Here is a 24,359-nt window from a genome sequence, read left to right as displayed (position 1 = left end):
TCATGAAGGGCATAGAGAGAGTAGAGAGGGAGATTCTTCAAACTTTCGAACAATAAAAGAACAAGAGGGCGTTCGGAAAAGTTCATAGGGGACAGATTCAAAACAAATGCTAGGAAGTTCTTTACCCAACGTGTGGTGGACACCTGGAATGCGCTTCCAGAGAGCGTAATAGGGCAGAGTACGGTACTGGGGTTCAAGAGGGAATTGGACAATTTCCTGCTGGAAAAGGGGATAGAGGGGTATAGATAGAGGATTACTGCGGACTGCTGGGCACGATGGACCTCGGGTGTGACCCAGCGGAGGCATTGCTTATGTTCTTATGCTGCTACTTTGGGAAAGTGGCAAGTGAGGGAGGTGTTGGTCCTGTTAAAAGGTGTGCAGCTTAGAGGGAACATTGGCATCTGGACAATCCTTATAGGGAGAAGAGAGGGCTCAGGGGAGATATGATAGAGGCCTATTAACTTTTTTGAAATTTCGCCATTATTCCTTACGGTTTCTATTTGTTTATAAATTCTTTATTCATTTTAAATCATAAATAAGTGTGCAATAATATATCCATTAAATTTCAATGTAACACTTGAAAATCTTAATCATATTATCAAGAACAAAAGAATATCCCCACCCCCACCCTACTGAAATTAAAATTCATGAATCATTTTCAAACAGACAATAAGTGTACAGAAATACAATCATTATACTTTCAATACAACACTTAAACATCTTTCCAAATCATCTAAATAAAAATATTAATCCCCTCCCTCCCACCCTACCTAAAGAAATAAAAACAAACTCTCAATGGAAAATATACCACCCCCACCCCCCAATACGTAAAATATAATCTCCCATAAAAAGTGAAGTCTACTCATTACAATATTTTTCCATTGGCCCCCAGATCTTTATAAACTTATTGTAAGTCCCTTTCTGCGTAGCAAGAGCTCGTTCCATCTTTCTATTTGTTAAGTTAACTACTGTAAACCGAGTCGAGCTTTCTTAGAATGATGACTCGGTGAAATTTGACTTTTTTTTCTCATCATCATTCCAAATAATATTGTATCATATGATATTGCAATATGATTTTCCATCAATTTATTAATTTGTGGCCAAATTGAATTCCAAAAAGTTTTAATATAGGGACAATGATACAATAAATGATCTAATGTCCCTGGTTCTAGATTACAGTGCCAGCATTTATTGGACTTTAACTGTCTAATTTTTGCAAACGTGTAGGGAAGGTGAGGGGGAAAATCAAATTTAGATATATAATGTATTAGATATAAAAGTGATACTATGTATTTATCAATTGTATTTTAATATTTTGTACACTTTATGTAAAATTTGAAAATAAAAAATAATGGGAAAAAAAAAGAATGATGACTCGGAATATAAAGCCAAGCCTTAAATTAGATGAGTAGATGTGAATTGCTTGTTTACTCTTTTCAAAAATACTAGGACTAGGGAGCATTCCATGAAGCTACTAAGTAGTAGATTGAAACAAACCCAACGGGTAATTAGACTCTGGAATTTGTTGCTGGAGAAGGTAGTGAAAGCAGTTAGCTTAGCAGGTTTTAAAAAAAGATTTGGCTAATTTCATAAAAGAGAAGTCCAATAGCCATTATTGAGATGTCCTTCTGACCTCAAGTTAATGTGGAAATTACTGATGTACTATTCAGTAACCTTCCTTTGGGGTTGTCCTTTATTTAACTAGTTTTCTTTTAAACCACTTTGAGTTTCTATTTGAAAGACAGTATAACAGATCCACTAACTAAAAAGTAAATAAATGGAACGCTGCCTGTAGTGATGTTCACTTAAAATGTAGATAAGTCAACCCGAATGTTTAAAATAAGTAGCAGAAAGAAAACCAACCAGTGCCAGACTTTATTATCCACAGAGCCAAAGAAATGCATTTCTCCTTTAAGACATACAAAGTCAAGAAAAAAAGTTACAGAATTGAACAAATGGGAAATTAACACTGAAAGCAACAGCCACAAGAGATAAACAGTGATGCAGAAAATGAGATGATCCAGACCTGGGGCAGTCCGAGGCAGAGCTCTGCAGAAGCGTTTCACACCTGCTCCTCGGCAAAAAGAGAAAGCCACATCTCTGCCTCCTCTTATCAAATGTCACCTGGGCCTGCCGAAGATGGTGACAGGAGCTTTGGGCACAGCTGGGGATTTATTAACTTCTTCCCCTGTTCAGGTAATACAATTCAGTACTGTTTTGCCTTAACAGCAGGGCTGAAATGCCACAAATCTGAAGGAGAAATTAGGTTCTTACCTGCTAATTTTCTTTCTTTTTAGTCCCTCCAGACTGGATGGCTTTTCTTTGGTTTTGGCAGGAAACTCTGCCATTTTGCCTGTGGCCTCAGGTGACCTCCTTCCTGCAGAAGCAGCACCGAGGACCTGTTCTTGTCTTTCTAAAACAGGAGCGAGGTCACCCGAGGCCTCAGGCAAACTGGCAGAGCTTCCTGTGAAAACGGAAGAAAAGCACATTGGTTGCAAGAGAATTTAGGGGAAATGTTATTAAGGAACCCATTAAGTGAAGATCAGCTCTCACTGTTATTTGTTTTTTTTTTTAAAAGAAGAGCTTTGTGTATTTTTGGTTTCACAGTTCTAGCTCCGGGGTGGACTTTAGAAAGCCAGAGATTGAGTTTTACAGCTGGATAAGTCCATCCCTTCGCGTCTGCAATTTCTCTTTCAGATTTTAAACAAAACACATCCTTATCAGAGACGCATCTCAAAAAGTACTGGTCTCCCCTACAGGCCCAGTAGCCCACAACCAAGTCATTTTTCTGGAGGAAAGGGGGTACAAGGCTACAAGAGAGTATGCTAGCAGGAAAATGTTGCAGTATTTTCCTGATTACAGCTTTTGCTCTGTGACCAACAATGCTTAAAACAAAACAAAACACAAAAACAAAGTGTCCTGCACCACACAATCCTAGGTAAAATATAAACGCCATCTTGTTCTTTATAAAAAAGCCCTCCAGAAAGGCTGTGTACCCCATGCCAGGAGCCGGTATTTGCATATAAACCCCAAAACAAAACACTCTGTTTGTTGTTAGACAGTTCAGGGAAAAGACAAGCTGTCCAGTGTAATGACTTCACGGTTGTAGTGCAAGCAAACAGCAGCTGCTGCTCCAGACCAGGGTTTCTGGATGGCCAAAATGAATACACACAAGACCAGATGCCTATTCATTCAGGAGCTCCATCACACCCTCTGTGTAAAACCCGTCCTGGATTACGCGGCCACTCAAGATCTGGCACTGTTCATAGCGAGATGAATTCCAAACCCTCAAATCAGGAAAGCAGAAACACACATTTCCCGGTGTTTCTCTCGCATCGCCACATGATTCACTGAGTATCAGAAAAAAGTCACCTACACATCCTGATCTTATTGTCCAGGTCTGGAGCAACGTGTTCTCCACAGCTGAGCAGAACCTGTCAACCAGCTGTGGCAATCATCCAACAGCGCCAAGCTTGGGCATCTGCTTCTGATGGATGGGCGGGAGATCTTCTGTACCTTCAGCAAATGCCCAAGCTTGGCACCTGCAGTCCGCGGAAAACACTCGGTAGAGGTAATTAACCTGGCTAACAATAAATGAACCATTGATCCTTAATAAACCAAGGTCTAATTTTAATAATAATTTAGAAAAAAAGTAGCTTTTTGTCTGCCAGCTCTGTGCGGATCTTGTGCACTGTCTCTGCTCCGGGTAAGGTAGTCACTAATTTCACCTGTTCTGAAATCTAGCTTGAACAATTTGGGATGCACTCGGAGAGAACACATTACTGACCTTTACGTGTGCTTGGGAGACAAGAATTGGCATCTCCCCTTCCGGATGGACCAGGATTATTTTAGGCCCAAGATCCAGTTTATATCCACCTTGTATAGTTTGCACTAGTCCAGCTCTCGTGCTCCCTGTAAGAATGTTCTGATCCCTCATTTGGCTTATAAAAAGACAAACTCATCGGCGCTGGGTCGCTTAGCCTTTCCCCTTGCTCCTGCCTTTGGGGTGGGCCCGGCCCGTTCTGAGGGTGTGCAAACGTTGTCCAGCCCGTACTCCTGAGCGTGACCATCTACAAAGGTAAACACAGGATACCTCTCCTTCACAGAGGATGAATTCAGAGCCTGGAGGGGAGGGAAAGAGAAAGATGTCTTAGCAGCCAGCTCAAGCACAGCACAGAGGCAAACCCAAATCCAGTGCTGTTATCTTGCTTTCAGTGCTCTCCCATAAGAGACTCTCATCCCAATGAAACGTTGCAGGGAGCGAGTAAGCCTTACACTGTGAATTAGAGTTAAGAGCAGCCAAACGGCCCAGTACATAGAAGCACAGAAAGGAAGTTTGAGGCGCCCAGCCCAGCCCTTACCTTGGTGAGCTGCTCACACAGCACGCTGAACTCCTGCCGGCTGCGGGCGTACAAGCCAATGGTACAGCTGGGGTCCATCTTGCTGAAGGCGATCTTCTGTGGAGAGTTACAGTGGAAAGACTGCAGGAGGGAGACAGGTAGAGCGACCTGTTTCAGTACCACTGCCAGACATATATACGTGCTGTCTTTTCTCCCTCCCTAATTTTTACATGATAGCTAACTCGTAGTCCTATTCCCCACTGCCCTCTGCTCACCACCCTAGCCAGCAGTTTAACCATCCCCGCCAACTGTAACCCCTATCCTGGCACCCTGTAAGCCCATTCGAGCAGGGACTGTCTCTGCTGTGACTCTGTACAGCTCTGCATACATCTGGTAGCACTCTACAAATAATTCATAGTAGTAGTGGCCTAGAAAGAGGTGGCAGCATGGCCCCTGAAACCACACAAGGCGCATCAGATATGTGTAAGGTGACCATATGTCCCGTTTTGGGATCCCCTGCCCTGTTGTCCCCACACACAGCTTCGGGACGCCGAAATGTCCCGTTTTCAGGGACAGCGTCCCAAAGCTGTGCGCGGGGACAACGGGACAGGCGATCACTTCCTGTCCTTCCCTGCCACGCAAAAAAAAAGTCTCTCTCCGGCGTCCGATTTAAACCCCCCTCCCCTGCTCTCCCTGCTGCCGCTGCTGGTAATCACAGCCCAGAAGCCTTCTTCCCGACGTCAATTCTGATGTCGGAGAGGATGTTCCGGGCCAGCCAGGCAGCAATTGACTGGCCTGGAACGTCCTCTCTGATGTCCGAATTGACGTCGGGATGAAGGCTTCTGGGCCGCGATTAGCAGCAGCAGGGAGGTAAGTAGCGGCGGCGGACCGGGGTTTTTTAAAAAAATGAGCTTTTTATTTAGTAAATTGTATACAGAAAAATAATGAATTGCATTTATCGGTGCTTTGATACTTAGCTATAATGCCATAACCCCATATCAGGCAGAGTTGGCATACTGTACAGAATTTTACAGTACTATTTCATTAGAAAAAAGCTTTTTTTTTTATAATTCTTTATTCCTTTTTAATCATTCAACAAGTGTACAAGCAAAATCATACATAGTCTCAGAAACAACACTTGATAAATCCATCAAAACAATAACAATTGTATATATATATATATATATATTTATCCCAGGACAAGCAGGCAGCATATTCTTGACTGATGGGTGACGGCACCGACGGAGCCCCGGTACGGACAATTTTAGAGTGATTGCACTCTAAGAACTTTAGAAAGTTCTAGCTCGGCCGCACCGCGCACGCGCGAGTGCCTTCCCGCCCGACAGAGGCGCGCGGTCCCTCAGTTTCTTAGTTTCCGCGGAGCTAAGAAGACGCGTTTTTTTCAACGGCTGTTGAAACTTTTTTTCTATTGCCTTCCCGCTCGCGTAAACTTTTTGGCTAATTGGCCTTATTTCATTTCTTTTTTTCTTTTTTGTAAAAAAAAAAAAAAAAAAATATTTTTTCTTTCTTAATTTGATTTTCCCCGGCGGGGCCTTCTGCCACCATCGAAGCCTCGGCCTTCGATTTGGCGGAAGCCGTTTTTCCTTTCATGCCCCCTCAACCGGGTTTTAAAAAGTGCCAGCGGTGTGCTAGGCCTATATCTCTCACGGACCCACACAACTGGTGTTTACAGTGTTTGGGTCCTGAGCATCAGGCCTCTACTTGCACCCGCTGTGCTACTCTAAAAAAACGGACATTAAAAAATCGCCAAATACAGCAGCGATTACTGTTCGGTACCGAGATGTCCGACCCCGTTCCTTCGACTCCGGCTTCGGCACCGATTCAGTCGGCACCCTCGTCTTCGACGCCGCGTGATTCCACACCGGCGTCTCAACAGTCAGGTAAGCCGGCTAAGAAGCCTTCCCCGCTGGAACGTCTTCCGGCCTCGAGTGCAGTGAGTCCAATCCTGCCGCCTGTAAGACGCCAGCGGAAGCGCTCCGCCCCTATAGAGGTGAGTCCCTCGACATCGGGCTCCTCATCTCCGGGGCGTCGAGCGGCACCGCAGGTACCGCAGAAGAAAAAAGCGGTACCGGTGCCATCCCTCGATGACCGCATTACGGCCATCCTTCAGGTGCAGCTTAAGGAGCAATTAGAACGGCTCCTTCCTGCTATCATGACACCGAACCTTCCAGTGCCGGCCCGCACCGAGCTATCGGTACCGGTTGCGGAACAACCCGTATCGATACCGATTGTGGAACCCGTGTTACCCGCTTCCACTGTTTCGGTACCGCTTCACCTAACCTCATCGGTATCGATGCCAGTCCTTGCACCGGAGCCGAGAGCTCACCATCAATCGGTACAGACTTCGGCACCGGTGCGACCGATAACATCTCCTGACTCGGTATCGATGAGGTCGGGTAAGTCGGTGCGCAAAACCCGACACATTCAAGCGTCGACACCTGAGTCTCGGGACCATTCTCCCCATGTCAGGGACCCTGATCTGTGGGGAGACTCAGAGGAACCCTTTCTTTCTGAAGGCGAATGTTCCTCAGAGGAGGAGGATTCAGCTGTCCCTGACCCATCCTCCAAACAGGTCACTTCCTCTTTCTCCTGTTTTTTGAAAGAGATGTGTGAATCCTTGTCCATTCCTTTGGAGGCTGAATCCAAAAAGTCTAAAGCTTTTTTGGATGCCCTTGATTTTGATCAGCCTCCAAAGGAATTTTTGAAACTTCCCCTTCATGACATCTTGAGGGAAACTTTCTATAAGAATTTAGAGACTCCTTTAACTGTCCCAGGGGCCCCACGTAAACTGGATTCTCTATATAAGGTAATTCCCATTCCTGGGTTCGACAAACCTCAACTTCCACACGAATCATTATTTGTCGAATCCACCCTTAAAAAGACTTCAGGAGCCAGTGTATATGCATCTGTCCCTCCTGGCAGAGAAGGAAGGGCCATGGATAAATTTGGTAAGAGGCTCTACCAAAATGCTATGTTAGCAAATAGGGCTAGTAATTATGCTTTTCATTTTTCTTTTTATTTAAAGCATCTCCTTACCACCATGGCTTCTTTCGAAAAATATCTTCCTTCTCGGAAGCATCACTCTTTTCACACCTGCTTGTCGTCTCTTTTCCAATTACGTAAGTTTATGGTTAGATCCATATATGACACCTTTGAACTTACATCCAGAGCGACAGCAATGTCGGTGGCTATGCGCCGTTTGGCCTGGCTTCGGGTATCCGAGCTTGATGTTAACCATCAAGATCGGTTAGCCAACGCCCCGTGCCTAGGGGATGAGCTCTTTGGGGATTCCATGGACTCAACCACACAAAAGCTCTCTGCTCATGAGACGCGCTGGGATACCCTGCTTAAAAATAAAAAGAAGCCTCCTCCGCCAAAGCCATATAGACAGCAGTCGGCCTATCAACGCCGCTTCACAGCTCGTCCATTAACTACCACTGCTCAGCAACCCAGGCGTCAGAGGCAACAACAACGTCAGCCTCCCAGACAGCAGCAGCAGCAACAATCTGTGAAACAACCTCCTCAGCAGAAGTCACAGCCCTTTTGACTTCATTCTCCACAGTATAGCCAGTATCCCTATTCCTGCTCTCCTGCCTCAGCCTATAGGAGGTCGACTTTCTCTGTTCCTCAGCCGGTGGGAAGTAATCACGTCGGACCAATGGGTCCTCAACATCATCCGCCACGGCTACTCTCTCAACTTTCAGACTCTTCCACCTCAAAGCCTGCCAAAAGAGTCTGCTTTGAACAGTCCTCAATCTGCCCTCCTTATTCAGGAGGTCCAATCCCTCCTCCTTCTGAACGCTATAGAAGAAGTTCCTCTAGATCAAAAGGGGCAGGGATTCTACTCCCGTTATTTTCTAGTCCCCAAAAAAACAGGAGATCTCAGACCCATCCTAGATCTTCGCGATCTCAACAAACATCTGGTAAAAGAAAAATTCAAGATGCTTTCTTTAGCCATCCTTTATCCCCTTCTAAATCAAAACGACTGGCTATGCTCCCTCGATCTCAAAGAGGCTTACACTCACATACCGATCAATGTAACCTCAAGACCATATCTCCGATTCATGATCAATCATTGTCATTACCAATACAAGGTACTGCCCTTCGGTCTAGCCTCATCTCCAAGGGTATTCACCAAATGTCTCATTGTGGTAGCGGCATTTCTACGCTCTCACCACCTTCATGTATTTCCTTACCTGGACGACTGGTTGATCAAAGCCACATCCGCTCAAGCAGTTCTCCTGGCCACCAACCAAACCATCCAGTTTCTACAACTTCTGGGGTTCGAGATCAATCTACCCAAATCTCATATCATCCCCACTCAGAGACTTCAATTCATTGGAGCGATCCTAGATACACTCCTAATGAGAGCTTTCCTACCATCCAATCGTCTTCAGACCCTTCAGTCTCTATGTCAGCAGGTGCTTTCACTACCTTCCATCTCAGCCAGACAAATGATGGTACTCTTGGGGCACATGGCATCCACAGTTCATGTCACACCTCACGCACGTCTTCACCTGCGCACTCCTCAATGGACCCTTGCTACTCAGTGGTCCCAAGCGTCGGATCCTTGCTCACGACACATATCTGTGACATCATCTCTTCGTCAGTCTCTTCAATGGTGGTTGGTATCCTCAAATCTATCCAGAGGTCTTCTGTTCCATCAGCCTCCTCATCAACTAGTCATCACCACCGACGCCTCTCTGTATGCATGGGGAGCTCACTTGAACGAGTTCCAGACTCAAGGTCTTTGGTCAGCCCAGGAAAAGAAGCATCAAATCAATTTCCTGGAACTCAGAGCGATGTTTTACGCCCTCAAGGCCTTCCAACATCTTCTCTTTCCTCAGGTCCTTCTGTTGTGCACAGACAATCAGGTTGCGATGTACTACATCAACAAACAGGGTGGGACAGGCTCTCGCCTTTTATGCCAGGAAGCCCAGAAGATCTGGACTTGGGCCATAGATCACCATCTCTTCCTGAAAGCTATATACATTCAGGGGGCACAGAATTCTTTAGCGGACAAACTCAGCAGAATTCTCCAACCTCACGAGTGGACACTCGATCCTGTAACTCTGCAGTCTATCTTCACTCAATGGGGCACTCCTCAGATAGACCTCTTTGCAGCTCCTCACAATCATCAGCTGCCCCTATTCTGCTCCAGACTTTACTCTCCGCACCGTCTAGCAGCAGATGCTTTTCTCCTCGACTGGTCGAATCTGTTCCTGTACGCCTTCCCTCCTCTGCCTCTCATGTTGAGAACCTTGTTCAAGCTCAAGAGGGAACGAGCCACCATGATTCTGATTGCTCCGAGGTGGCCCAGGCAACATTGGTTCTCCCTTCTACTTCAACTCAGTTCCAGGGAACCTTTTCTTCTTCCTCTGTTTCCATCTCTGCTTACGCAACAGCAGGGAACCCTTCTACATCCCAACCTCCAGTCTCTACACCTGACAGCTTGGTATCTCTCGGGCTGACTTCGACTGATACTCTTTTGTCTCAGCCCGTTCATTCCATTCTGGATGCCTCCAGGAAACCAGCCACTCTGCAATGTTACCATCAAAAGTGGACGAGATTTTCTTCCTGGTGTCTTCTTCATCATCTTGATCCCACTTCCCTGGCAGTGGAGACGTTGTTGGATTATTTACTTTCTTTGTCTGACTCTGGCCTTAAGTCCTCTTCCATCAGAGTCCACCTCAGTGCCATTGCAGCTTTTCATGAGCCAGTCCATGGAAAACTTCTTTCAGCTCATCCCCTGGTGTCCAGGTTCATGCGTGGGCTTTTCAATGTGAAACCACCTCTTAAAGCCCCTCCTGTTATCTGGGATCTCAATGTGGTTCTTTCCGCTTTAATGAAGCCTCCATTTGAACCTTTAGCTACCTCTCCTTTCAAGTTTCTCACTTGGAAGGTACTTTTCCTTATTGCTCTTACCTCTGCCAGGAGAGTCAGTGAGCTTCATGCACTGGTTGCAGATCCACCTTTTACGGTTTTTCACCATGACAAGGTGGTTCTGCGTACACATCCAAAGTTTCTCCCCAAGGTTGTTTCTGAATTTCATCTCAACCAATCCATTGTTCTACCTGTTTTCTTTCCAAAACCTCATTCTCATTCTGGGGAACAAGCTCTGCATACTTTGGATTGTAAAAGGGCTCTTGCTTACTATCTGGAGCGTACGAAACCCCACAGATCAGTTCCCCAACTTTTTCTGTCCTTTGATCCAAATAAATTGGGACGTCCCGTTTCTAAACGTACGCTGTCAAATTGGCTGGCAGCGTGTATTTCATTCTGTTATGCTCAGACCGGACTGACACTGGAAGGTTCTGTCACGGCCCATAGAGTCAGAGCAATGGCAGCATCTGTAGCTTTCCTCCGTTCCACTCCTATTGAGGAAATCTGCAAGGCTGCTACTTGGTCCTCAGTTCACACTTTTACATCTCATTATTGTCTGGATGCTTTCTCCAGACGGGATGGACACTTCGGCCAATCTGTTTTGCAAAATTTGTTTTCCTAATGGCCAACCTTCCCTCCATCCCTCTTTTTCTTAGCTTGGAGGTCACCCATCAGTCAAGAATATGCTGCCTGCTTGTCCTGGGATAAAGCACAGTTACTTACCGTAACAGGTGTTATCCAGGGACAGCAGGCAGATATTCTTGCGTCCCACCCACCTCCCCGGGTTGGCTTCTTAGCTGGCTTATACTAACTGAGGGACCGCGCGCCTCTGTCGGGCGGGAAGGCACTCGCGCGTGCGCGGTGCGGCCGAGCTAGAACTTTCTAAAGTTCTTAGAGTGCAATCACTCTAAAATTGTCCGTACCGGGGCTCCGTCGGTGCCGTCACCCATCAGTCAAGAATATCTGCCTGCTGTCCCTGGATAACACCTGTTACGGTAAGTAACTGTGCTATATAAACCCATAACCCACCCTCCCTCCCAACACTATTTCTCTTAATTCATTTTACCCTCTCTTCAAGTGTACAAACCCTCCCCCCACCCTTCCTTAAATGATGTATCTTCAAAAGAAAAATGGTGTTTATTCATTACAAAACAATGTCAATGGCTCCCATATTTTATTAAATCTTTTATAATTTCCTTTTTGTACCGCTATTGAACGTTCCATTTTATATAAATGACATAGTGAATTCCACCAAAAATTAAAGTTAAGTCTGCTATGATCTTTCCAATAGTTAATAATATATTGAATGGCAACCCCTGTCATAATCAATAACAGTTTGTTATTGTTTGCCGATATCTGACTCTTATGCCAAATATCACAGTATCATAAGTTAATGCTACAGGATTTTCAAATTTTAAAAAAGTAAAGCCTTGGAAAAGAGAAGCAAGCAAAAACAGGCATTTTTCCAGTTCTGCCACTTCTTTCTACCATGCAATTGTCCATTCTGTAGCACAGAAATACTTTCAAAGTGCAAAGATAAAGTTTCTGGCAATCACTAGAGAAATAACAGCAGCAAAGGTGGATACAGACTCTGGCCAGCAGCAGATTTATGCATTCATATTGCAATCAAATGGACCAAATTCCTTTAAAAGGCATATTCCTTGAAATCATCTTCACACAGCTTTAAAGTAATGGAAACTTGAATACTGCACAAGAAAGTAAGTATACTGAAATCTGGATGTGTGATATGCTTCTGTAGTACCGGGGTTTTTATTTTATTTTTTTTAAATCGGGCGCTGGAGGGAGGCTTTTTTTTTGTGCGGCAAGGAGAGGAGGAGGTAGGCAGGCTGGCTTTGGCGTGGCAGGGTGGGAGGGAGGGAGGTAGACAGGCAGGCTGGCTTTGGAGGTGGGACAAAGACTGGAAGGCAGTGAGGGGGACATGGGAAGGGGCACAAAGGACATAGGAAGGAGGCACTGAGGGCACTAAGGACATAGAAAGGAGGCACTGGGGGCACTAAGAACACAGGACAGAGGCACTGAGGGCACTAAGGACATAGGAGGGAGGGAATAGAAAGGGACAATTGTGATCAAAATGTCAGTTTTGAGAATTTATATCTGCTGTCTATATTTTGCACTATATTTGTCTATTTTTCTATAGTTACTAAGATGACATTGCATATTTTAAAATCATCTGCCTTGACATCTTTGAAAAACAACTGACTCGTAAATTATAATTAACATTTTCTCTGCGTATAGTGTGCTTTGGTTTTTTTAAATTTATGGTTACCATTATGAATTAATAAGATATTGTGTGTACATGAAAAATGAATGGAAGAAATTGGGGGCAGGACTGAAAATGAATAGATGTCCCGTTTCGATGAAAAAAAATAAATGGTGACGTTAGATGTGTGTGAAGAGATTTAGCTTTTCTTCGTCTCTTTGCTATGGACTCACCTCTAGGGAGATACTCTCTTTGGCAGGGTCCACAAAAGGCTGGCAGTAATGTGGGTCCAGGTATAAGAGGAACTCATCTGAAGGAAGACAAAGAAGAGGTTAACGGTCCTCGCAGGAACACAGTCTAATGACTCAAGCACGGGGCAGGAGGACATTTCTCACCCTGATAGCCGATGAAATAAAGCGAGTGTTTGGGTTTCCCTCCGATGATCCCGATGCAGGATTCCAGCCTCAGGATCTCCTGTTAAATAGACAAAATACCAGTGCAGTAGCACCACTCCAACAGAGAAATGCTTCTCCCTCCCCAGAAAATAACACTGCTTGGCTCAGGCTAGGCAGGAAGAAGTTGTCACACGGCCTGCGATGCTCGGGGGAAGGCACCTCACATCAAACCTCGCCCGTCTCAGTAGCTCCATAACCCTAAGAGTGAACACAGATAACTACTAACCTTCACACAGTCCATGTAGATGGGATTCAGCGTCTCTCCTCCCAGACGGACCGGAACCAGAATTATCACAGCTTTTCTGGGCCCACACGGTACAACGTCCCAGCCCAAGAGCTGCTCTACGTCTGCTTTATACACTGAGAAAGGACCAGCAGACAGTAAGAATAAAGGAAAAGCACCGAGGCAAAGCTCCTGGCTCTTTAAGAGGTACGTACCGGTACAGTCCTGAGAAACATAGACAGAGAGCTCCGAGACTTCCGACGTCCCTTCCACCGCTTTCCTGTAGCACAAGGGAGACACAGTGAGACCGCTGATTAGGATCCTTCACAAGCTCTGATCACACATCAGGCAAATGCAGGACAGGCTGTTCCATCTTTCACTTGTGAAAAGTCACAATGCAAACCCTTGGAATCCTGATAATCCAGGGATGGGAAATGTTATGGGGCCTGCAAGACCATGGGAAGTATATTCGGAAAATGGCCCACACAAGGGTCATTAACCAGAGTTTTGTTGTTGGTGGAACCGTAGACAACAGGACCAGTCTTGTTTGAGAGTATTAGCATCTGTTTGGAAAGACAGAAGTAGGCCTGGATTGTCAAACTGGCACCGATATTGGCAGCCACTGATTGTATACATAGTAACATAGTAGATGACGGCAGATAAAGACACGAATGGTCCATCCAGTCTGCCCAACCTGATTCAATTTAAATTTTTTCTTCTTAGCTATTTCTGGGCGAGAATCCAAAGCTTTTCCCGGTACTGTGCTTGGGTTCCAACTGCCGAAATCTCTGTTAAGACTTACTCCAGCCCATCTACACCCTCCCAGCCATTGAAGCCCTCCCCTGCCCATCCTCCTCCAAACGGCCATACACAGACACAGACCGTACAAGTCTGCCCAGTAACTGGCCTAGTTCAATCTTTAATATTATTTTCTGATTCTAAATCTTCTGTGTTCATCCCACGCTTCTTTGAACTCAGTCACAGTTTATCAATCATGAATTGGTGTCGGTTTCTTTTTTTTTTTCTTTATTCATTTTACATCTTACATCAAGTGTATAAATCATTGACATATTAAAATTGTATACATCACTTGAATTTCTTATCAAATTAACCTCTTCCCTCCCATCCCTTCCCTTCTATATGCCATCAAATATATTGTATAAGAATTCTTATCTAATGAGCTAAATATTTCTGCACCTCCCCCTTCCTTCTGTATCAATTAATTTTGTCTTGTCAGTCATATTTATATAATTTGTTTCCCTTTGATTATTGTAACCCAATATTTTTATCTTTTGTACATCGCTTAGAAGTCGATATAAGCGATTAATCAAATACATAATAAACTTGGGGGAAAAACCCCACCCTTCATTTGTATTAGTATTCATATTGGGAAAATGGTATTCATTCACTGCAATATTTTGTTAACGGCCGCCAGATTTCTTTAAATTTATTATAATTTCCTTTTTGTATTAAGTCCATATTTATGTTGCAACTGTGAAAAGTCAAGCAGTTTACAATTAGAAATAACATCATCCAAAATACGTATCCCTAATGAAAAATTTTTATTACAAAAAGTAAGAGTTGTGTGAGCAATGGAATCCTTTGCATTTATCGTGGTGGGGAAGAGTTCAAACTGTTAAAATGATGATTCTACCTGTGGTTTGTTACCAATTGGGCATGATACCAGTCTTTTTTCAGGGGGTCTTTCTATAAAAATTTAAATAGTATTCTGGTTAAATTTATTTGGCTGGGTAAAATGGCAAGAATTGCTCTAGTGTCTTTGCAAAGGCCAATTAGGGAGGGTGGGGTACATTTTTCAAATTTTTATAGGTTATCACCAATCCTATATCATGCGCCAAGGTATGTATTGGGTCCTCCCAGAGCTTTTGGAACAACTGCCAGACTGGTTATGGGTTGAGAGGTCGCTTATATTTCCACTTAGACTTGATCTTCTGCTCAGTATAAAGATGCCTAGAATACGCAAAATAACGTATCCCTGCAATCATCCAATGTTTCCAGATGACCTTAAATCTGCCAATTTGTATCTTGCAGTTTAACCATATAGTTAGATTTGTCGATTTATATATTGGAATAGATGTTAAATTACTGACATATTGGTGTCGGTTTCTGAAACCCAGGTGCTGGAAATGTAAGCCAGGATTTTCCAGCACCCATCTTTCCATGAATTGCGCCTACAGTGGAGCTTTATGCCACCTGCCACTTCTGGTATTGGCCACTTAACACATGCCTACTTAGGCGTTCAATGGCCTACATCGCTTACATAGGCACAATTCTGGCACCGATTTTCTAGGTGCCAGTATGCACCTCAAATCTCAGTTATAAACACCGGTGTTGGATGGTGTTTTTAACGGAAGTATGGGCTGGTTTGAGGATTACATTACATTAGGGACTTCTATTCCGCCTATACCTTGCAGTTCAAGGCGGATTACAAAAGAGCTAACTGGACATTTCCAGTGAAGTTACAACAGTTTTGGGTTTTGTTTTGTTTTTTGGTTACAAAGGAGGAGAGGTACCTGGATTAATTCCAGAAGAACTTGCAAATTGGATATTAAATTGACTGTACGTTACTGTGTGATATAACAAATAGATTACAGTTAGAGTACAAATAAGATTACGTTACATTTCAGGGATCTGAATACTTGGTTGGTGTTTTGGGGAGGAAGAGATTATTTAAGTGGAAGTTTTGGGGGAGAATTTATCTAGGAGGAGGGGGAAGGGTTGGGTTAAGATATCTGGATAAATTTTTGAAAAGTAGGGTTTTGATTTCTTTTCGAAAAGTTTTGAAGTCGCCCGTTGCTGTCAACAGGTTGGAGATGGAGTGGTTAAGTTTTGCTGCTTGCGATCAAACATCTTTTTGCGCTGAGTGCCCTTGAGTGGAGGGAAGGCAAAAGGGTTCGGAGTTCTTCTTTGTCTTGAGGTGAGGATCTGGTTTAGGCGGTTGTTAGATAGGGGGGGTGGAGCCGTTTAATGCTTTGAATAATAGACAGTAGAATTTGAATTGAATTCGTGCTTGCATAGGTAGCCAGTGAGAGTCAAGGAAGGCAGTTGTAATATGATCATATTTTCTCAGGGAGTAGATCAGTCTGAGGGCAGTGTTTTGTATAGTCTGAAGTTGTTTTATCATGTTGGCAGGACAAGGTAGATAGAGGGAATTGCAATAGTCCTGTAGACCTAAGACTAGGGATTGGACAATTAGCCTGAATTGTGCTGGGTCGAAGAATTTTCTTATTTTACGTAGATTTCTCATAATTAAAAAAGCTTTCTGGGATGTTTTATTGATTTGGGACTGCATTGTGCAGCATCTGTCTATCGTTACTCCTGGAGTTTGAGTTCGGGCTGTATTGGGTATTTAGAGTTTTTAATTTTCAGTTCTGTAATGGTGGGAGTTTTGGCCTTTTCGAGCAGAAGTAATTTTGTTTTATCTGAGTTTAGTTTCAGTTTGTGGTCTACCATCCATTTTTCCACTGCATCTAGGGTTATTTCCAGTTTTGCTGTAGTGGTGGGCTCTGATGGGTTGAAGGGGAGGAGTATGGTGATGTCGTATGCGTAGCTGAAGGATGTAACATTTAAGTTATCTAAAGTGGCTCCAAGGGAGGAAATAAGAGGTTGAAGAGCGTAGGTGATAGAGGTGATCCTTGTGGAACTCCGCATGGGTTGGACCATGGTTCTGATTTGATATTATTGGACTTTACCCTGTAGGTTCTTGATTTGAGGAATCCTTGAAACCCTGAGATCCCAATGGCGTCAAGTATCTGTAGCAGTATGGAGTGGTCGACCAGGTCAAATGCTGCGGAGAGGTCAAGTTGGATTAGCATCATCTTTTTGCCTTTGCTAATTTGTTGTCGAGCTGTGTCTAGTAGTGTTACAAGTAGTGTTTCTGTGCTGTGGTTGGTTCGAATTGTGAGGGGTGAAGTAGGTTATGGTCTTCCAGGTAGTTGGTGAGGATCTGGGCCTAACGGACCATTCTGGTGGTCATTTATGTTCATCCCGTCATCACATTGAGTTTTGTTAGCAGTGAATTATATGGCCTGCTAAGGCGAGTAGTAACATTCAGGCAATCTCCTGTGTCTAAAGACTTGCCACCCTTGTGATAGTCCAGTAAAAGCAGGAAAATCCTAGAGGTGTGTGGATCTAAAAAAGAAATGGACACAACTGAAACAGCTCACATGCCTACCTGATTATGTGAGCAACGATGGAGGGGCCGTACCAGTCTCCTGCCCTCTTCCCTGAGCTTTTCCCCAGCTCGACCAGCTGATGCACCCCGAACGGGGCCCTGGGGTGATCCGAGAACCATGAGATAATTTTGCGGTGGAGAGCTTCTTTCACCGGGTCCGCCGGACTGGCACTATGTGACTGGATGGAAACGCCTCTCGGAGGCCAGCTCCTCTCCTGTGTCCTGAGGCCTGGGCCGGTGGATTTCGAGGGGGAGATGCTTTTCTGAGGTTCCCGCTCCATTAGGCTGGTAAACAAGGCATCAGAGCAGGTCCAGGCTAAACAATCATTAACCACCAGTGTCCCACAAGCCAATGAATAAAGGAAAATAAGTTTCAGTTTACAACTCCAATATCACAAGGGCATAACAGTTTACAAAAAAAACAATTCTGGCACCTGCTTCTCAAGATCAAGGTTTCTCAAATAGTTTGTGCACTGCACTGCGAAAGAGGGCACCTAACCCTAACCCAGAGCTCAGAACATATAAGATGGCAAGATTATACTTGTAATTTTACTTCACGGACCCTGAGCTGAAGGGCAAAGCTCAGATTCGCACCTCAACACACACAACCTTTAAGTCCTAACTGCCCCTACTGGTGTCTAAATGGATGGGGGACGGGCGAGAAAGAGAGAAATGATATGAGAAACAAATTCCCTTCCTAGTCTACAATGTAACCTTTCTCAGGTCTAACCTCTGGACAGATGGTGCAGTAGGAGACCTTGGCCCAGTAACATCTGCCCACTGCGCAGCATGCAGCCCCAGCCACAATCTGTCGTCCACAGCGTACCCTCCAGTGGCTGGAACTCCCGCCGATACGTGAACCAGAGCCGGGACACAAAGTCCTTCTGGAACCTCTCGGTGTCCTCTAGGCCACAGAAGAGACAAGAGAAAGGATTAGTCTCAGTACAAAGCATTGTGGAAAGGGGCAATGCAAGGGTCCTGCGTGAATGAGACCCTTGGGCTGACCTGCTCACACATGCCAATAGAAACAGAGTGGGAAGTGTTCAAAAAGCTCCCACAACACACTAATATCAGCTTCATATACTCTTCAATATGATCCTATATCTCTTCTAGTCAACAACCACAAGTCCCTGTTCAAACTACAAGGTCCAGAATGCTCTCTTTTCTGGTAATGTGTAGAAATAAAACAAAAACATAGAGAAAAAAAACCCCTTTTCTATTGGACTGGACCGAGAACCAGTGCTTAAAAACTGGGCAGGACATAAGACTCACCTTTGTTAGCTAGGAGGTAATGATGGCCCAGCAGGTAGAGGGGTGAGGATTTGCTGAAGTTCGGCTTTGTTTTCATGGTCCAACCTTGCAGGGGAAGAAAGAGAAAATATTCTACTCTGAGATTATGCCAGGCATGTATTTCTTCCAAGTGAGCTCAGAATAGTTTCCATGAATTTATTCAGGTACTCAAGCTGTCTGTTCTGCTGGGCTCATAATCTATCTAATATACCTGGGGCAATGGGGAACCAAGTGACTTGCCCAGGGTCACAAGGAGCAGCGTGGATTTGAACTCAGGGTGCTGAGACTGTAGCTGTAATCACTGTGCCACAGCAATAAAGGTGCATTAGATCACACTCACTTTCGCATTTGAGGTTCAAGGTTACTTTTCTTGTACTTCATCCCAAAGAACTATCCACAACACAGGAGGGGCCGAGAACAAAAGAAGAGCTAACAAAGAATGGGGGTGCAGCTGCTGGTGGGGTGGGATTTGAATCTACAGGCATCCTAGCTTTGTCCTCAGGGTACTGGCTCACACCCACTTAATGCTGGGAAAGTGGGTTGGTATTTAAACATTGAGAAATTAATCAGAAATAGCATTCCTCTCTTTGCTCTGCCCATACCTCCCCAGCTGGCAGACAAAAGTGTTATTTTAAATTTGAAAGGCACAGCTAGAGCGAAGAATCAGAACTGCTGATTTCTAAATACTATAAAATAAAATCATTATGGCCAAATGCATTTACATAGAATTGAAAATACATTTTATTTCAATCACAGTCTGGCCTGGAAGCACAGAGCAAACCTCAACTGGCCTGGAAAAGCTTTCGGATGATGGTTGGATATTAACTGCCTTTGGCTGGGGCCAGAAAAACACATGCACTGCTGGCTCGTAACAAGGTGGGACTTCCCCCTTGCTATGTTAACAAAATCTTGACCAACTGCCTAATGAAAGCATGAATTATGCCCCCTGCTCATCACCAAGAATCTTGAGAGGGACGTGCAGCGGTGCCAGGTCACCAGCCTCCACCATCATAGTATGACATCACATGACTCACTGTATTTCATGTTGTTCCATGCCGACATGAATTTGCTCTTCAGCTTGTCCACTTCATCCAGGTCATTCTGCAGGGTGCTCCCTTCCCTGACAAACGCCTTGTCACAGTCCTTATCGGGGGCGGCAGGCTGCAGCACGCACAGCCCTCGGTCTTGGGGCTGGCGCGATTCTCCTTGGCTCGTGGTTGCCAGATGGGTTGGGCCAGGCCAGACAGTATTCATTTAGTCTCTGGTGGTGAAGGGAAGGGGAGAACGTCCAGAGCCAACACCGCTGTCCTAGGGGCAAGTTCATCGCCAGGAAGCACTAGGTGGGGTAAAACACAGAAAGAAAAAAAAAATTAAGGTAGCAGCCAGGGAGTCAACATATACAACGGTATAGAGCACGCAGCAGAAGACACAAGCGACATCTCAGCACTGCAGCCATCGCAAATCCTCACCTACACCTCCTAAATCTCTGACACACACCGTCGCACCCTCCAAGATTAGTCCATAGCCCTAGCACACCTGCCTGATCCCCTGACCTTGTCCAGTCAGAACTGTGCATCTTCACACATCAGCTAATCGGAGCCAGTGCAAGCAGGGCCTCCCTCCAGATGTTGCCAAACAGGTTGCACCAGGTACACTGACCTGCATGGAGCTGCAGCACAAGGCAGTGTTTTGTGATTTTCTCAACGCTGTGACGACGGATAATTAAGCCAAAGCTTCCCAGCTGCACCACTTCCAGCATAAACACACAGGGTTTTGCAGATTTACATGCAATTCATTAAAGTATCTGCAGGAACCAGAGGTCTTTAAAAGCAGGGTGCATCCTACAGAGAGATGAAACTACTACAACTACTATTTATCATTTCTATAGCGCTGAAAGGGGTATACAGCGTTGTACATTTAACATTTACACATGCTACAGGGGGGAGCAGTGCACTAGACTCTAGAGTACCAATACAGGTCCTGTTGAAAAACTAGAACAAGCTAGACTGCGACAGATCCTTAACCTCAATCATCGATGCAGAACATGGACCCTCAATCCAATACAGAATAAGAGACAAGACAAAAATGGAAATGAAAACGTAGAAAGATGCACTTTTCCAAAGCTGACACAATCCAGTTTCCAAAAATTTAAAATAAACTTTTTCTTTTCTACCTTTATTTTTCTAACCGGGTTGCTTCATCTCTTTGTGTGATTCTTCTCCTAAATTCTGTTTTCAGTGTCACTTTTCCATGTGTCTCTCTCCCATCCCAGCCCATCCTCCCATTGCTTTTCACTCCCTCTCTAGTCCTTTCACCCTCTCCCAAGCCCTCATCTGCCTTCCTCTGACTCATTTTCTACCACCCCCAGCTCCTTCCCTGTAAATCAACCCCTTCATGACATCTAAGCCATTTCTTCTTCCTATACCCCCTACCCAGTTTCGCACACTTTCTCCCATCCCTCCATGTCTGTCCTTCTCTTCCTTCTCACTCTCTCAACATCTGACAGGGCAGAATTTTGCTATTATATGATGTCTAAAATTATAGTAAGGACTATATAAGGATATGTTGTATTTACAGTAAGTTATGGAACTATCAAGTGTATACTTAATGCAATTGTATGAATTTTTATGATACATTTGTTGTTATATGAAAAATGAATTAAAAAAAAAACCATCTGACAGGGCCCCTTCTCCCAAGCTAACCCTCAGACCAGGAGCTATCAGCATCAGGCCCCTACTCCCATCTTCAGTCCTTTATCAGCCTCTGACTCAGCTTCAGCCTGCTCTTCCCTCTCCAACATCTGCCCCCCCCCCCTTTGCCCAGCACTAAACTCTTCTCCCAATTCATCCCCTCCTATACCAGGCATCTACCACTTAATTACCACCCTCATCCCCTTCACCCTCTCCAACATCTGCCAAGATCAGCCCCCTTCTGCCAGCATTAAAATCTTCTCCCAAGTCAACCCCCCCTATCCCAGGCATCTACCACTTAACTCCCCCCCATCCTCTCCAACATCTGCCAAGATCAGCCCCCTTCTGCCAGCATGAAGCTCTTCTCCCAAGTCAACCCTCCCTATCCCAGGCATCTACCACTTAATTCCCACCCTCATTCCCTTCACCCTCTCCAACATCTGCCAGGATCAGCCCCCTTCTGCCAGCATAAAGCTCTTCTCCCAAGTCAACCCCCCTAAGCCATCTACCACTTAATTCCCAACCCCCCATCCTCTCCAACATCTGCCAAGATCAGCCCCCTTCTCCCAGCATTAAAATCTTCTCCCAAGTCAACCCCCCTATCCCAGGCATCTACCACTTAATTCCCACCCTCATCCCCTTCACCCTCATCTGCCAGGATCAGCCCCCCTTCTGCCTTCCAGCCTAAGGATCAGACCCCCAAGTCCCCTATCAGACTCTTTGTCTCCGCCCCCTTCCTCTCCCATCTATCAGACCACGCCCCTTCTTTTCTTTCCCCTTCCCCCTCAAACCTTATAATCACGGCTTGCTTTGTTTTCTTGCCGCGAGAACAGCCGAGGGGGGGGGGGGAGGCAGTAAAACAAGGAAACCGCCGCCTTCCCGCAGCTCAGGCCCCTGCCCGGCCACCGTATCCCGGGGCAACGCCGCCGGAAGCGCGTCACCGGCCCAGCGGGCGGGCTGACGTCACGGCGGACGGCGCCCAGCCGCCCTCTCTGAGGTCCTCCCCTCCCCTGACTCTTGGCGTCCGGGTTTGGGGCAGGGCTTCCGAGCACGCGCGGATGCGACGCGTGACGACGTCATCGTCGCGTCGCGTCCGCGCGCGCTTCGGGAAGAAGCGAGGAGGCATGCGTGGAGGGGAGGGGAGGGCACGTTTCCTGTTGGAAAAAAGGGCGCGAGACGGGCGGCGAGTTCACAAATCGACGCCGCGTGCAGGGAAAAGGAGTCGGGGAGGAGGACAATTACCATTTCCCGCCTTTCAAATAATCCGTTCTGGGTCCCACAAACTCCAATTTTAACTGTAAATACCCTGATTTTTTTTTTAATATTATGAGTTTTCATATTACAGAATAAAGAGAACAAAATATTTTTATTTATTTGGTATTTCATGTCACCTTTCATTCTAGGGTAGGGAGGGAAATAGGAATGATGATTTGAATATATGTTAAATTATTTGAAATGTATTTATTTATTAAAATATAATAATATTAAAAAAAATAATCTAAAGGAATAAGGGGAGATATAGTGAAAGGTCACTTGGACACACAAAGTCAGAGGCCTGAAGAAAGTACAAGAGGTTTATTACAGCATGCCGGACTCTAGTGCAGTGAATAGCCTGCCTACTAGAATCAGGAAATGCACAGACTTTTGTGCCCTTTTTGCAAACTTAATATATGCAAAAACTACAATTTTCATTTGTTACTTCTAGAACTTTTCTACAATTATTATTGGTCCTAAGCCAGCACTTATGATAGGTTCAGGGCTACAACTTATAGTCCTATAGGGAACTAGCTCATTTCTCTGCTTATCTAAATCTTACAGGTCTAAATGTTACATGTACAGAAGGGCAGGGTACATCATGGCTATCTATTTAGCTTACAATGTGGTAAGGCAGGGACATACATTTCAGGCAGATGAGGTCAGTAGATTGTACACTGTTTTCAGCTATGTAGGCCAGAGCAATATTTTAAACAACAGTTAACCATTTCATGACCCTATATTAGGAAAAAATAGTTTAGATATATTAAAATATATTTTGGAGGAATGATAAAATATGTATGCAAATGTTTTATTATGAATTTAATTGTAATAAATATCTTTTTGTATCATATTATTTTATATTTATTTGATTCCTTCAATAAAATGTTATAAATTAAAATGTTTAAAAAAAAAAGAGAGAACAAAACCGTGTCCTCACAATATAGGGCTCCTTTTCGCGCGACTGTTCATCACACGTTAACCCCCGCGCTGGCCTAAAAGCAAGAGGAGGCCTAGCGCGCCTTTGCAAAAGGAGCCCCTAATCTTTGTAGCCCATCATAATGGAGGAGTTACTTAAACATATTCCAAAGAAAACCTTAAACCCCGAACAAACCTGAGCTGTATTTACTTAACATCAGCGTTTATTTTCCAACCTCCTTATCCTTGCTCTGTTCCTGTTTCCTTAGAAATTGTTGCAAGTGCAAAGGAAATACACTGGATTTTTAAGGTAAAATATTAACAAATAAATAATAATACTGTACAGTATTTTCCTCACTACACAAAGGTGAAAATCACATGAGATGCTTTCACTACAGCTTCCAAAAACGGCAGTAATGATGTACAAGATGCCAAGTCTTTAATAAGCAATCCTAAAATATGAATATAATCATAAAACAGTTTGTATCCAAAAGGATTGATGAACCAGGACCTGACATGGTCCATGTTTCAAAGAAACACTCCTTCCTCAGGGGTCTTATAATGGATGGATAACAACTGGAATCAGCGGTAACCAGCTGAGCAAACTGTAAAAGCTCCTATGCAGAGCAGGACAGAAACTACACCTTCTGACAATAAACTGAAGGACGTACAGGTGACCCAAGCGCTGGGGAAACGTGTGCACAAACACACATGAACAACATGCAGTGCGTTCAGATTCCGGGGCAAAAACCCACACGAACAATGTGCAGGGTGTTTGGATTCTGGGGCAAAATTTGCTCAAATTTTTGGGTCGGATTCCAAGTTGTTCGAATAACCTGGCAGCTGGGCTTCAACGCTAAGAAATGCAA

The 24,359-nt window shown here is 44.7% G+C and overlaps 2 protein-coding genes across 4 annotated transcripts in view; one reads left to right on the top strand and one right to left on the bottom strand.

Moving 5' to 3' along the window:
• Positions 1-1,856: 1,856 nt before the first annotated feature.
• On the bottom strand, positions 1,857-22,340 carry ATG4D (autophagy related 4D cysteine peptidase). 3 transcript variants are annotated; one of them, XM_033924534.1, is made up of 11 exons: positions 22,110-22,340; positions 19,663-19,964; positions 18,611-18,694; positions 18,069-18,242; positions 17,339-17,654; positions 13,359-13,423; positions 13,147-13,280; positions 12,861-12,939; positions 12,699-12,775; positions 4,362-4,481; positions 1,857-4,122 (listed from the first exon to the last, which is right to left on the bottom strand). In XM_033924534.1, exons 2-11 carry the CDS (start codon positions 19,880-19,882, stop codon positions 3,943-3,945), a joined length of 1,449 nt encoding a protein of 482 aa, XP_033780425.1. In that variant the 5' UTR covers positions 19,883-19,964; positions 22,110-22,340; the 3' UTR covers positions 1,857-3,942. The 3 variants fall into 3 exon arrangements, with proteins under 3 accessions (XP_033780425.1, XP_033780426.1, XP_033780427.1); XM_033924535.1 differs by lacking the exon at positions 22,110-22,340 and adding an exon at positions 20,802-21,057; XM_033924536.1 differs by lacking the exon at positions 22,110-22,340 and adding an exon at positions 20,098-20,769.
• A 180-nt stretch (positions 22,341-22,520) lies between these two features.
• Positions 22,521-24,359, top strand: part of S1PR5 (sphingosine-1-phosphate receptor 5) — a 72,115-nt gene continuing 70,276 nt past the window's right edge. The window contains exon 1 of the mRNA XM_033923126.1: positions 22,521-22,615. The gene's annotated coding sequence lies outside the window, so the exon portion shown is untranslated. The remainder of the gene's footprint in view (positions 22,616-24,359) is intronic.

This window comes from Geotrypetes seraphini, chromosome 16 (genome assembly GCF_902459505.1).
Source record: "Geotrypetes seraphini chromosome 16, aGeoSer1.1, whole genome shotgun sequence".
In the NCBI taxonomy this organism is placed as follows: Eukaryota; Metazoa; Chordata; class Amphibia; order Gymnophiona; family Dermophiidae; genus Geotrypetes; species Geotrypetes seraphini.
The sequence above is the reverse complement of the archived record's forward strand: the minus strand, read 5'-3'. Positions and strand labels throughout refer to the sequence as shown.

Coding starts and splice junctions, on each gene's coding strand:
- ATG4D (XM_033924534.1), bottom strand. CDS start 19,882: ATGAATACTGTCTGGCCTGGCCCAACCCATCTGGCAACCACGAGCCAA. Junction 13,281..13,358: donor TGTTTCTCAGGACTGTACCG/GTACGTACCTCT, acceptor GTCCTTTCTCAG/TGTATAAAGCAGACGTAGAG. Junction 12,940..13,146: donor TCTACATGGACTGTGTGAAG/GTTAGTAGTTAT, acceptor TCTATTTAACAG/GAGATCCTGAGGCTGGAATC.